The 15,053-nt window shown below is 38.9% G+C and overlaps 1 protein-coding gene across 1 annotated transcript; it reads right to left on the bottom strand.

Moving 5' to 3' along the window:
* Nucleotides 1-6,245: 6,245 nt before the first annotated feature.
* Nucleotides 6,246-14,833, bottom strand: LOC307268982 (chymotrypsinogen B-like; the record flags this gene model as incomplete). The annotated part of the gene is made up of 6 exons (XM_080051803.1): nt 6,246-6,470; nt 6,858-6,985; nt 8,111-8,376; nt 9,272-9,431; nt 13,137-13,169; nt 14,776-14,833. The coding sequence occupies 6 exons, from the start codon at nt 14,831-14,833 to the stop codon at nt 6,246-6,248; spliced, it is 870 nt and encodes a 289-aa protein (XP_079907929.1).
* Nucleotides 14,834-15,053: the final 220 nt, after the last annotated feature.

The raw sequence follows: 15,053 nt of genomic DNA, 5'->3' as shown, positions 1-15,053 counted from the left end.
CACTAAATCGCTGTAAGCCCAGGAAGCAGCAACAGTGTCCTCGCAAAATATCGGACGGGGGAACTTGCGTTGATGGAACATTTGTGAAGAGTTTGGCAGTGAAATGGCTACTGTAATTCACCCCCAAAATGCCACACAAAACCATTAAAGATATGTCACCTACTGTAAGCAATGTTAGTTATGGTTGTGTGAACGTTTACAAACACTTCTAAACATAACACAATTAACCATTTAAAGAATAAAGTGCAGACCGACACCGTTACTGACACAAGAAGACTCAAAAAAACTAAACAACTGTAGCAGTGCAGTGCGGACATCCACTGAATTACAAGCCCTCTGACCCTCTAAATACTTTGATTGATTAGCGTTTTGCGTGCACTTGATTACATTGTAAAACCAGTCATTTTGCTGTTTTAAGTAAACTAAATATTTGCAGGCAAAATCAAAGATCAGCTGACAATTTTCTATTTTGCTTGTGCCTTTCATTCTCATGCCGCAAACCGTTACAAAATGTTTTAGTAATTATTCATTTATTTATTGGTTTATTTCAGGGACAGAGTGAGCCAGAGTTAGCCTAAGACGTCCAATACTTTTAAGATCTATCGCAGGGTGAGTGGTTGGTGCACTCATATGGAAATGGAGACAGGCAAGATGTCACATGAAGAAAATATAACTCAACGCATCCCTTTGATAAGAGCTACTTTAGGCCTTTCTTTTAATTATTATTTGAACAGTTCTCAGCCCAAGCTCCCTTCCATTAACTTAAGGCAAGCTTTTTCAAGCACTTTTTTGCATTTTACTTGTCTTTTTTCATACAAGAATTAACAAAAAGAAAAGTAAGGGTTTTTCGAAATGCAAATTTACTATTTCAATTAGATAGATATTGCCTAAAAATTGAGTTCTGACTTTATTCTCAGAATTCTGACTTTAAACTCAGAATTATGACTTAAATTCAGAATTCTAAGATTAAAGTCAGATCTAAATTTTTTTAATGTGTGGCAAAATGTTATAATGTTTTAAAAAAAATCACCCTGCATTGTCTTGCTTTGAGTGAAGCAGCAACATTGCAGCCTCCTTCCACCCTTGATTTCAGCCAACACTCAACATTTGTAAAATCTGTCTTTCTTACCTCTGGTTGAGAGAAGGATCAATGCGGTGACACCACACAGTAGCTGTTGGAGAGCCATTTCGCCTATGCCTCATTCACTCAGTCCTCAACCTTTTTATACCTTTTAATTGCTCATGCCCCACCCACAACATTACTCAAACTTTTGAGATAATCTCGTGAGGACAAGCATCAGGTCAAACATGTTTTTCTTCATGCCTTTTGTGACAGCCCCTGGCACCTCCTGATTTGCAGGCTTCCAGGAGATGATTACTAATCACAAACACCCACTTAGTAACTTACGTTAAACTTTGTTTAAATAAATTAATATTTGGTTAAACTTAATATCTTGTGTGGTTTCCTCATTGTCATTCACGTGAATTAATACCATAGTCGAGGTCGGAGCAGCAAAATAATTTTTACTTTCTTAACTTTCTTAATAAAGCAAAGGCACCAATAGATGGAGTTTGGCTCAAGATGGTTGTATTCTTAGCATCCGGGATGGGAGACTTTAATAGTGGGGCTGGTGAATTGAATCAGTCCCATACAGAGAGAGACTACTACATCATTGATCATTTTGTTCAAATAACTGTGGTAACGTTTGATTAAAAGGCAAAGTAGCTTGACTGCTTGCTTTTATGAGGTGTAGTGGAAATTTGAGAACATCCTTAAAGGTGCACTATGCAGTTTCAGAGGAGGGGGATTTGTTTACATTCGCAGAGCCTGCAGCTAGTTCACAAAATATATTTACTCTAAATGTAATTCTTAGTGTTGACTAATTCTATCATCATCAAATCAAAATTAACTTATTTTGACGAACTTGTAAACCAAGCGTATCACAAGAATTTGTTTGTAAACCAAACTGTGGTCCCTGCTGCTGTAAACAACAACAGTGAAACAGTAACTTTTTCAGGAAGCTTTCTAACTTCAACCAGTGTTCCAGGGATCACAGTTTTACTGTGAGGAAAAGTTTGTTTATTCAGTTATGAGAATATACCTTAGAAAATATTCACTTCTCTGACAGATCCAAAGTTACATAGTGCACCTTTAAAACATTTTTTAAATGTTGTGCTTGGTTGAGGTTGAAATGTTTGTGAAGGGGAAAAGAGTAACGAGCATTTTCTTGTCGGTCCATTATTTTGCAATTCGTTTTTTTTCAAGTAACATAGAAAACCGTCAAATGAGAATTAATAGTGCAACAATATTGTAAATCCATGTCAGTTTAATTGACATTTTGTCTGAGTTCTACGCCTGTTCACACCTAATCGATGCCGTGTGTGTTTGTCTATGATCCGTTATTATCCACCCGCCTCTTAAATTAATAACTTAAATGAAATAAATAACAACAAATTCTTCACAGAAATGTAAAAAAGGTGGTTCTCTACATGAATAACCAAACCAACCTACCCTCAAAACTATAAAGTTGGCCTATGTTTGGTTGCAACATTTAGGCTTAGTTCATTCTGCTCTCATCACTGCAAAAAGCACTGAAATCATTACAAAAAATGTTTTTAATCTTTGAACTCAAATCTGTTCCTTCAATTATTTCCGACTTCTTTGTGCCTTGTGTCTTTCTTTGCATTAAGAACTTTTTTAGGTCTATTTTTATTTTTTATTTTTATAAACAATACAGAAAGCAGGACCTTGGTGGTTACGGCAATAATTAAAACAGGATGATGCTGCTCGTCAGCTTCATTGTGGTAGGACCCGTCTGGTTGGTCAATTGGCCAGGTTTCTGAAAAACTGGTCAGACCTGGCTGGCCGTGTCATCCTGAAGACTTATGTCAAAGCCTTTAGAAGTTATTGTCCCCAAAGGGAAATTCTTTTTCACCCATTACTGATTACTGACATTCACGCACCACTTAGTAACTTACGTTAAACTTTGTTTAAATAAATTAATATTTGGTTAAACTTAATATCTTGTGTGGTTTCCTCATTGTCATTCACGTGAATTAATACCATAGTCGAGGTCGGAGCAGCAAAATAATGTTTACTTTCTTAATAAAGCAAAGGCACCAATAGATGGAGTTTGGCTCAAGATGGTTGTATTCTTAGCATCCGGGATGGGAGACTTTAATAGTGGGGCTGGTGAATTGAATCAGTCCCATACAGAGAGAGACTACTACATCATTGAACATTTTGTTCAAATAACCGTGGTAACGTTTGATTAAAAGGCAAAGTAGCTTGACTGCTTGCTTTTATGAGGTGTAGTGGAAATTTGAGAACATCCTTAAAGGTGCACTATGCAGTTTTAGAGGAGGGGGATTTGTTTACATTCGCAGAGCCTGCAGTTAGTTCACAAAATATATTTACTCAAAATGTAATTCTTAGTGTTGACTAATTCTATCATCATCAAATCAAAATTAACTTATTTTGACAAACTTGTAAACCAAGCGTATCACAAGAATTTGTTTGTAAACCAAACTGTCTGTCTGTCTGTCTGCATCAATGTACATTTTGATGCAGGTGAACTTCGAAAAATGATCCTACCCCAAGTCAAGATAGTTGTATTCTTAGCATCCGGGATGGGAGACTTTAATATCGGGGCTGGTGAATTGAATCAGTCCCATACAGAGAGAGACTACTACATCATTGATCATTTTGTTCAAATAACTGTGGTAACATTTACACTTAACAGGACCTCTGGATTTCATTAAACAGTAGGTACAACTGGGAATCATCAGCATAAAAATGAAAGGAGATTCCATGTTTCCTGATGACCTCACCCAGTGGAAGCATATGCATTGAGAACAGAATAGGTCAGAGTATTGACCCTTGAGGTAATCCATACCTACCTAATAATGGAAGCTGACAACGAGCAATTCTTAATGGAGGTATGGGACTTCCGGTTGGATAAATGGGGAGAAAACCAACCTCTGGGGTGGCTGACATCCGTGAAGGTGTGGTTTGTGGTATTACTTAGTAAAATAGTATCCACTATAAGCAACCTTTGCCCATTTCTTCCTCAAGCATGCAGGCACAGTTAAAGGGATGGTTTCGATCGCCTTTTCTTGAGTAGTAAACTCAGATACTACATTTATATATACAAGACAGGGTGCTCTAACCACTACAGCACGAGCGCCCCGTTCCCCCCAGATATTCACACTTTTGAGTAGCTGTACTTTACTTGAGTTTCTGCCTTTTTTTAGAGCAGATTTTTGGACCCAAGAGATCATGGAAATCATGTTTAGATACGAAGCTTTATTGTCCATTACATTACATACAATGGGAATTTGCCTTCCTCATCATTCTGTCACTCAGTATTTGTTTGTTTTTATAACAGAAAAACATATCTGGAAGCCAACCGTTTTAAACAAGACTAATTCTTGAATCGAGATGTGTTGAAGATGATACGTTATTGAAGCCTGTAAAACTTCTGATCAACCCACCAACTTATTGTCTTTAATGAAAGAGAAAAAGGGTAAAATAATTCCAATCCACGTTTTATCTTATACTTCATAAAGTTGTATTTCTTGTGGACAATCCCAGTGTTTTGATTTAGTATATTTACCACATGAAGAGAAAAATTCAGAAATACAATTCGATAGCATAATGTGCCCATAGGTAGCATCCACAGCTAACCGTAAGGCAATCAGTGGAAACTTGGGCATGGATCTGGCCAATCACAGCAGATAAGGCTTTTCAAGAAGGAGGGGGGGGGGGGGGGTGCAGGTGCTAATTAACTATGAAAACCACTTCTAGTAGATGCCAAAAAAACTAAAAGGTAAACTTACCTTTTTTGAAAGGTAAACTTACCTTTTAAAAAGGTAAATTTACCTTTTAAAAAGGGTAACTACTCTTTTTTTGTGTACCTTATTGTAAAGTGTTACCAACATTTGTACCCGAAAATGTGCGTAATATGTCCCCTTTAAAGGCTAATATAGATAGATTGACACTTTATTTTCACACCAGCACATAGAACGAGAGAACCAGAAAACCACCGAGTGAGAAGAAGTGAGTGAAGTGGGAGCAGCGGATCAGGTTCTCGCCACTGTCGAAGATGCTGCCGCCACCTTTACCGCCCTCGGTAGTTTGAGGGGGGAATTCGTTATGGGGTGGGTATTCGGTAGGGGGCGTGGTTTTGGTAGGGGGTTAAGTGTAGGCAGGGTCAGTGGCAGAGCCGGCCCAAGCCTTCATGGGGCCCTAAGCGAAATATGATTAGGGGGCCCCTCTCCAGTGTTATCATTGCTGAAACTATAGATCTTTGCTAAATATCATTCACAAACCCATTGTTTTCCGCTAGTGCCTCCACTGTGCAGCTGTGTGAAAATATTAGACAGCCGAGATTCAGACCCTCCTAGGGGGGTCCGGTGGTATGCCCCCCCGGGAGATTTTTTTAACCTTTTTAAAGTGAAATGCATGAATCTGGTGCACTTTGAGAGGAAAATTAAGAGGCTGAATCTGAGGCATTTTGTGTGAACAAATGATTTGGAGACACTGGGTCAGATGAATTAGAAGCTATTGAAGAAGGACACATGGATTTTCCATAAAAATATTAATATAATATAAAATATTATGGAGGGTCCTCTGGGTTGGGCTTGGTGCTCTTTTTCTTTTACGGGACATATTTCTCTGTAATATAATGAATGCATTTAAATGCAGTGAGAGGAACGAAGCAGAAGAACTCTGTTGTCCAGCTACTGTATCTTTATTTCCACAGACGAGGCTGAAATAGGCTATACACAGTGCATGGGCAACTGAGGGCTGCCCCATTTCCAATTGTTTTTAAATAAACTCAATACACACTTTTTTTTTCTTTTAATGTTTATTTGACAGGGACAATGCATACAACATTGCCACAAAAAAATGGGAAAATGTGATGCATATAAGACGTCTAGCTTCAGCTAATTTGCAGTCTTTTCTTTCCACTGTGCATGGATGTGAACGTGACATGATCAGATAATTTCATATTACCTCCCAGATGAACTGATAACATTTTTAGGCTATTAATTATCTAGACCAAAACATTTTATTCCTTTTTTGTATGATAACTTACATTTGCATAATATGATGTTGATATCAAACACAAACTAAAAAAAAAAAAAAAAAAAAAAAAAATTTAGGGGGCACCCCTGGCGGTCGGGGGCCCTAAGCGACCGCTTAGTTCGCTTATGCCTCGGCCCGGCTCTGGTCAGCGGGCTCAGGTGGGACAGGTAAAGTTTGAGTCGGGGTCAACTCCTGGGGAATTGAAGGTGACGAATCCTGGAAGGTTGCTGTTGCCGATTATGTTGGAAATCCATTCCTCGTACTGGGACACACGAGCGTAACCTGCAGGACTCTCGCCGCAGCCGATTCCAAAACTCACAACTCCACTTTGGATCCAAACACCGGAATATTTGAACACCAGTGGGCCCCCTGCGTCTCCCTGTGAACAAACAAGTGATAGGCGTTGGTATATAGGATAGGATACGCCGTTTAAGCATAAGGTATATAACACTGATTGGTAACTTCCTGGCAATATTTTGAGCACCAAAACTACATTTATAATTGTATCCCAAAATGTAAGATGGTTTCAGGAAAACGATCTAGTAAACGTGTGGCTCATTGGTAAATTTATCACATTTCTGGAATGTGAATTTGGATTTTAAGTACTGTTGTAAATCCAGGTGTCTTTGGCAATCAGTCTACCGGCTATAAAATCTGCCCTCTAACCCAGGTACTAATTCCCAGGTCAAAATTCTTCTGCCTTCTAGTACATTTCTCCGTTGCCACACAACAAGGAATTACATTTAAAAAGAAAAGTGGTGGTTACCAGACATGAGTCCCTCCCTCTGGCCCCAGCACAGATCATGTTTTCTGTGAGGTCAGGATAGGTGCATCCACACTCATTGTTTCCCACAATTGGAACCCTCACCTCCTGAAGGATGTCGGAAATAGAACCTATGGGAGATTAAAAAATAAATAAAAAATTATTTTCTGAATGTTTTTAAGAAATAGTAAATGCACTCCAATTATCTAGCGCTTTCCCTGTTTTTTTCATAGACCCAAAGCGCTTGTGTTTTGTACACATTCACCTATTCATACACCGATAGCAGCAGCTACCACGCAGGGTGCAAGCTAACAATCAGGAGAGATGAAGGTTCCGTGCTTCAGAATGTTTAGATGTTTGGACTATTGTAGAAAAAAACCTATGTTGGCTGTTAAAGATGGTTGTGTAGTAGAAATATACAGACAAACAGACAAGGTTCAGTCAAATACCCAAACACCTTAATGTACATTTGGACATTTTATTTATACTAGTATGAAAGAAGACATGTTATGGAAGCAAAATAGCCAAACATCTCAAAATTGACCAGTTCTTGAAAAAACATGTCTCGCCTTAAATTATCATTCAAGCATGTCAGAAAAATGTTGACAATGGACTAGGTTAAAGAGAGAGGTGCCACTTTTGGGCATTCATCATTTCCACATCTCGGTACTTAAAACTTAGTATTTAGGACAGTGATTAAAGCTCCCATATTATACACTTTTCGGTACTATTATACACCATATTATATGGTCTTAGTGGTCCCTAATATGTTTTTCTTTAATTGTTTGCTGAAAAAAACGTTCAGATGATTTATTGTACTATGCTGATGTTCAGCTAATCTCACAATGGCCTATTTTGAAAAAAAAGAGCTGCAGCTCCCCTCGTAAATATACAATCTTTGAGCTCCCCCCGCCCCCTGTCCGGAAGCGAAGCCAGATACGCCTCACCCTCTGTCTGTCAGGGCCGTGGACCAATAAGAAATAGGGGTGTGGGCTGCACAGTGGAAGCTTCTGGCTTTCCAGTTTGTGAGGTCAGAAACGAGGAGAATTCTGACTGGAGTATATTGGGGGGGGAGGGTGGGGGTTCAGAAAGGGGGAGAGTGAGAACAGGAGAGATTGTTATTTTTTTAAAATATTTTGGCAGTCTCTAGGCACACCGTGGACCCATGGATATGTTAGAACACATTTAAAAAGTGCATTTAGCATAATATGTGACCTTTTAAGTCAAACGTACAAATGTACATTTTGCAATCTTACCGTCATCAGTGATCCCCCAACCAGTGACCCAGCCTTTAGTCCCGGTGTGGAATGTGCTCTCCGCGGAGGCTAGGCAGACTGGGTGTATGTAGTCATCGAATTCCACAGGGGACGAAAGCTCCAGGAGACATATGTCATTGTCAAAGGTCTCGTCATCGTAATCAGGATGGCATTCAACTCTCTCAACTCCCCGATAAGTTTCACTGGGGTCTGGCCCGGAATGGCTGTGGCGGGCCAGATGCACCGTTAGGTTCTCTGCGTTGGCACTTTTTTGAAGACACAGAAGTATAATTGTTAGTTTTGTTTAGATACAGAGTACCTGTTGCATTTTTACAAATGATTCAAGCGCTAATAATTTACGCTTAGTGTTTCCAGAAATCTTGGTGTCGTAGACTCAGACTTGAATTTCAAGAAACACATTAAATCAATTAATAAATCAGCCTACTACCACCTAAAAAAATATCAAGAATTAAAGGGCTTATGTCTCAGCAAGATTTAGAAAAACTTATCCATGCATTTATCTTTAGTAGACTTGACTACTGTAACAGTGTCCTTGCTGGCCTTCAAAAAAAATCTATCAGACAGCTTCAGCTAATTCAGAACGCTGCTGCTCGAGTCCTCACTAGGACCAAAAAAGTGGATCACATTACCCCAGTTCTGAGGTCTTTACACTGGCTTCCTGTCACTCAAAGAATTTATTTCAAAATACTGATGTTGGTTTATAAAGCACTAAATGGTTTAGGGCCAAAATACATTACTGATATGCTGATACGTTATGAACCGTCCAGAGCCCTTAGGTCGTCTGGGACAGGTCTACTTACAGGTCTACTTACAGTCCCTAGAGTTAGGACTAAACAAGGAGAAGCAGCTTTTAGTTATTATGCATCAAAAATCTGGAACAAACTCCCAGAAAACTTGACGTCTGCTGCAACTCTCAGTTCTTTTAAATCGAGTCTGAAGACTTTTTTGTTTCCATTTAACCTGCAATTTTTATTTTATTTGCTTCTTTTATTCGCTTTTAAATGTTTTATAATGTGTTTTATGTATTCTAATCTTGCCCCTGTAAAGCACTTTGAGTGGCCTTGTGTCTGAATTGTGCTATATAAATAATCTTGCCTTGCCTTGCTACAGAATTTAACAAAATAAAACTTTGGCCCTTACTCTACTAGGCTAGCAGCTGTCAGCACCCATTGGTCGTTGATCAGGGACCCTCCACAGCAGTGCTCGCCATCGTTGTGTATGTCCACCTGCCAGGACCAACTTCCTGGAGAGGAGTCTTGACCTCCTGCAATCCTGGTGTTACCAACAGCCATGGCACATTCTGGTGGATGATAAGAGAGGTAAACATTCATATTTCAAACTTATTTTTTAGTGCTGCCACCATAGACTGTATATAGGCCGCTACTCATGCAAGGAAGTATATGCTACTAACACCACTTGGCAAAGAAGGGGACGCTCTAACCACTATAACACGAGCGCCCCCTGACAAAATGTGATTTGGACAAGAAGCCTGTTTTCAGAATCGCTGACTGAACCTTTAAGTTTAGGGAAACGTCTTCTCCATTTCAGTTCAGTTTCAATTACTAGAATGGAAATGCATATTATAACTTTTCCATTTTGTGTTATATACGGTATACAAGCGTCTTGAGCAGCTGGAAAAGCGCTTTATATAATGATAACTACAAATGCAATTCCATGAAGAAATTGCAGTGTGAATGCTGAAGCTTCACTGCTGAATGTTGATGAAGAACGAAGGATGAATATATCTGAATGAACAGAATGGTTGAATAATGGAATGTTTGAATAATGTGGAATATTTGGAAGTTTGAATGGACTTTCTAGCTGAATTGATTAATGAATTATGACCTTGAACTATGACCTCCAAAATGTAATCAGTTCATCTCTGAGTCATAATGAACATCTGTGAAAAATTTGAAGAAAAACCGTGGAAGCGTTCATGAGATAATGCAGTCTCAAAAGGCAATGTCACAGTGACCTTGAAATTTGACCTTTGACCTCTAAACTCTTGTCATGTCATCTCTGAGTCATAATCAACATCTGTGCAAAAAAAATCTGGTGAAGTCTAAAATGTTGTGTTAGAATGGGGATTCGAACCCCCGACCCTGTGTTCAGCTCAATCAGGATACTCCCATGTAATGTCCCGAAGGAGCTGAACATGTAGAATGTTGAATGAAGTTTATCGGATGAAAAATGACTGAGTTAACACATTTTGAATTTTTCCCATCCGCTTTGAATGCGGCTGTGGAGTCATTTTAGGAAAATAAAATCCACATGTTTTCATATTTTTTCTTATTTTCGGGGTCCCAGAGCACATTCCAGAGGAGGTAATTTCAAACTCCTGAAAAAGTTGAACAGTTTAAAAGTTATTTGAGGAAAAGCATTCTCAAACTCTCGACTTATACAAATTTCACTTGAACTTGGTCTATGTATTCTCAATGGAGCCTAAGGGATTGGAGTTTGACCTACATTAGCCTATGATGTCATCGTTGAGTCAAAGACAGGTGCAGGTGTCACCTGGTGACTGAGAGCTAATCAGCCTCAAGTGATCACAGCTGGTGAACATGCAGTTACTGATGTTTCCCCTTTTTTCTTTTTTTTTTTAACCTTTATTTATACAGGTATATCCCATTGAGTCCGAAGACTCAATGGGATATACCTGGGGCCTCATTTATAAACGTTGCGTACGCCCAGAAGAGGGCGCACGCCAATTTCTAAGCAAATATTGGGATTTATAAAAACCAAACTTGACGGGAGATGTGCGGTCCTCCACGCAAACTCTGACCCATGCGTACGCACAGAAAGTGGAGAAAGGAGAAACGGCGACTCCGTCGGCACATGTATGAAGTGCGAGAACGAATGTGTTTGTGTAAAATGTATCCAGATAGGCCTATTATAAGCCATGTAGGTCTATCATATATTGGGAGTTCCTTTGCAAAACGGATGAAGCCATTCTTACAACTAATGAACAAATGCCTCCACGGATTTTTCCATGGAGTGATACCAACAAAAACAAAACGAATTAGGATCTTAAATAGCCTACAAACGGAGACATATGAGTGCAAATAAAAACAAAATAGCAACGTTCGAATAAGCTCTGCAGTTATTAAAGAATAACCTATCTGCATGTTGTGGAATTAATTCTGATAATATTGAGGTGGAATACAGCCTATTACTTTTACACTGACGCTGTTCTCGATGCCTCAGTCAGGCAGACAGGAGTGCACCTTTTCATACACTAATGATAAGCCTACTGTACATCACATAGGCTACTGTGATTTTTTTCACGGCTTTTAGTCCGTTTTATCTATGTGTTTTTCTTTGTGTTTAAGCACGTCGCAATTGTGTTTTGAAAGGGACTGTGAAGTTTATTATTAACCCTCCGCCGCCCGTCACTGCCCCGGGATGAATTCTCCGAATCTGTATCTCATGGGGGGTCTCAGTGCCCCCCGCTCGTGGCACAAACACTGTTGTGTGAGGATATGCACTTGTTTGCGTCCACTTTTATGTCGGATCACTTCTTTTTATTTCGGCCACAGCGTTCACAGAGATCGCCACAGGCTGCACTCTATCGCCTTTACGCTCACACTGCCACCAAACTATATTTTCCCTGTTCGCCACTTCTCCAACGGGTACTTCGGGGTGACCGCAGTGATCCACACCGTGTGGAGTTTATTTTTCCATTTCCCTTTCAGTCGGCGATTGCCACTACCGCCTTCATGCACTCAGTAAATGATATTAATTCGGGCGTGTCGATGACTATGTATGGGTAAATATGGGCGGTACGTGAAGCCCGCAAAGGCTGCGCCACATTTAGAGTAGATTGTGATTTATAAAGGGAAACAGGCGTAGGACGTGAGTGCGCACTGTTTTATAAATCCGAATATTTTTGTACGCACGTACATCCTACATTTCTTCCGTACGCCAGCTTCCACGTGAATCCCACGCAAAGCTTTATAAATGAGGCCCCTGATATCCCTTCCAGAGCTCAGTGAAACGCACCATCCGAACTAATGTCTCTTGCTCGCAAACCATTTGTCTGACAGACAAAATGAAGATACCGAGAGAACCAGGAGATTCCGATTAAGATTCAGTGCAAGGTTTGGGTCTATATTGTAAAAAATGTGGTTTGGCCAGCAAGTTGCAAATGGAGTTCATTTGACATCCGATCATGGAATGCAGCTCCATCCACTCACTGTATAAATTTGATTTTGCGTCGCTTCAAACAAGGCTGGCTCATGTGAAAACTATACATTTGTTGAACATTTTGAATGATAACAATTGAAGAAGGAAGTCGGCTGAATATTTATCTGTTTGAATTAAGTTTCTCTCTGCGCGTTTGGACCCTTTCCCTATTAATTAACATTGAGAGATTTTTTTGTTTAATAAACCTTTAAAATCTCTGAAGTTATACATTTTATGAAAAAATAGTGAATTATGAAAGTGTGCTCCTGTGCAAGACAAACAGGAAAAACATTGAATGGAGTTTCTACGATGAAGTATGAATGAGTAGGAACAATCATAATTTTGCATGAAATATTAAAATTCATAAAAGTTGAATTATCTCAGAATTTTGCAGAGGTTCCAAAAAATTCTGAATCTTACAAATTAATGTACTGAAATAGCTGAACATTTAGAAGGTACAAGGACGTTTGTGGGAATAAGTATGAATGAGTAGAAGGGATTTGAATATTTTTCATAAAACATTGAAAGAATATGAAATTATGATTTTTTTTGAAAATGTTGAAATGGTCCCAACATGTCCTTGAAGAGCTGAATATTTAAATGTTTGAATGACGGTTGAAGTATGTTGAAGTTGTTAAAGTTCTTTAAAGTGGCGGAATAAAAATAATAATTTGAAAACTTTAGGATATCAATAGTGTGAATGCTTGCAACATTCACACCAATAATATATACAGTATATAATTTTTCTGGCAAAGAGCAGTTATACAGCTGGCGTAAGAAAACAAAAGTTGAAGAGTAAACATGTAAAGTCACAGATACTTACTTGGCTTCGGGGATTCAGTTGCTTGACAACTACCTGAAAGATGGTACACAGAAATAACAATATGTGAGATAAATTCCTTTCAGGGCCAAACAGACAATGGCCTGCATTTGCATAGAGAACACACTGGACTAACAAGAGAGACAGAGGATGGGAATGTTCGATTTTGTTTTGAGAGAAAAACCTGAGGAGCCACATTTTAGATTTTAATTCTCGTCTCACAAAAGCGCTAGCGGAACATGTGGGCGATGATGAGATTGATCAATGTAAAAGGTCATTCCATCTGGGACTCATTCCTGATGGGTTACAGGTGTCACATAAAGACTTTGCAATAAAGGTACATTAATTAACTGCTATGTAAGGATTAGATAATGCTATTAACGGTTCATTAATGTGTAGTTCATGCTTATCAACTAACTGTAAAAGCTTAGTTATCAACGGTTTAGCATTTGCTATGCTTAGTTTACTATGCTTAGTTAAGCATTAATTAAGCATAGCAGTTCGTTAATGCTCAATTAATGCTCAATTGTTGCAGGTTCACTAAATCGCTGTAAGCCCAGGAAGCAGCAACAGTGTCCTCGCAAAATATCGCACGGGGGAACTTGCGTTGATGGAACATTTGTGAAGAGTTTGGCAGTGAAATGGCTACTGTAATTCACCCCCAAAATGCCACACAAAACCATTAAAGATATGTCACCTACTGTAAGCAATGTTAGTTATGGTTGTGTGAACGTTTACAAACACTTCTAAACATAACACAATTAACCATTTAAAGAATAAAGTGCAGACCGACACCGTTACTGACACAAGAAGACTCAAAAAAACTAAACAACTGTAGCAGTGCAGTGCGGACATCCACTGAATTACAAGCCCTTTGACCCTCTAAATACTTTGATTGATTAGCTTTTTGCGTGCACTTGATTACATTGTAAAACCAGAATTTTTTCTGTTTTAAGTAAATTAAATATTTGCAGGCAAAATCAAAGATCAGCTGACAATTTTCTATTTTGCTTGTGCCTTTCATTCTCATGCCGCAAACCGTTACAAAATGTTTTAGTAATTATTCATTTATTTATTGGTTTATTTCAGGGACAGAGTGAGCCAGAGTTAGCCTAAGACGTCCAATACTTTTAAGATCTTTCGCAGGGTGAGTGGTTGGTGCACTCATATGGAAATGGAGACAGGTAAGATGTCACATGAAGAAAATATAACTCAACGCATCCCTTTGATAAGAGCTACTTTAGGCCTTTCTTTTAATTATTATTTGAACAGTTCTCAGCCCAAGCTCCCTTCCATTAACTTAAGGCAAGCTTTTTCAAGCACTTTTTTGCATTTTACATGTCTTTTTTCATACAAGAATTAACAAAAAGAAAAGTAAGGGTTTTTCAGAATGCAAATTTACTATTTCAATTAGATAGATATTGCCTCAGAGTTCTGACTTTATTCTCATAATTCTGACTTAAATTCAGAATTCTAAGATTAAAGTCAGATCTCAATTTTTTTAATGTGTGGCAAAATGTTATAATGTTTTAAAAAAAATCACCCTGCATTGTCTTGCTTTGAGTGAAGCAGCAACACTGCAGCCTCCTTCCACCCTTGATTTCAGCCAACACTCAACATTTGTAAAATCTGTCTGTCTTACCTCTGGTTGAGAGAAGGATCAACGCGGTGACACCACACAGTAGCTGTTGGAGAGCCATTTCGCCTATGCCTCATTCACTCAGTCCTCAACCTTTTTATACCTTTTAATTGCTCATGCCCCACCCACAACATTACTCAAACTTTTCAGATAATCTCGTGAGGACAAGCATCAGGTCAAACATGTTTTTCTTCATGCCTTTTGTGACAGCCCCTGGCACCTCCTGATTTGCAGGCTTCCAGGAGATGATTACTTATCACAAAAACCCACTTAGTAACTTA

This window comes from Ammodytes marinus (genome assembly GCF_949987685.1).
Source record: "Ammodytes marinus genome assembly, chromosome: 23".
NCBI lineage: Eukaryota > Metazoa > Chordata > Actinopteri > Uranoscopiformes > Ammodytidae > Ammodytes > Ammodytes marinus.
Note: the sequence above shows the minus strand (reverse complement) of the source record. Positions and strands in the feature narration are given on the sequence as shown.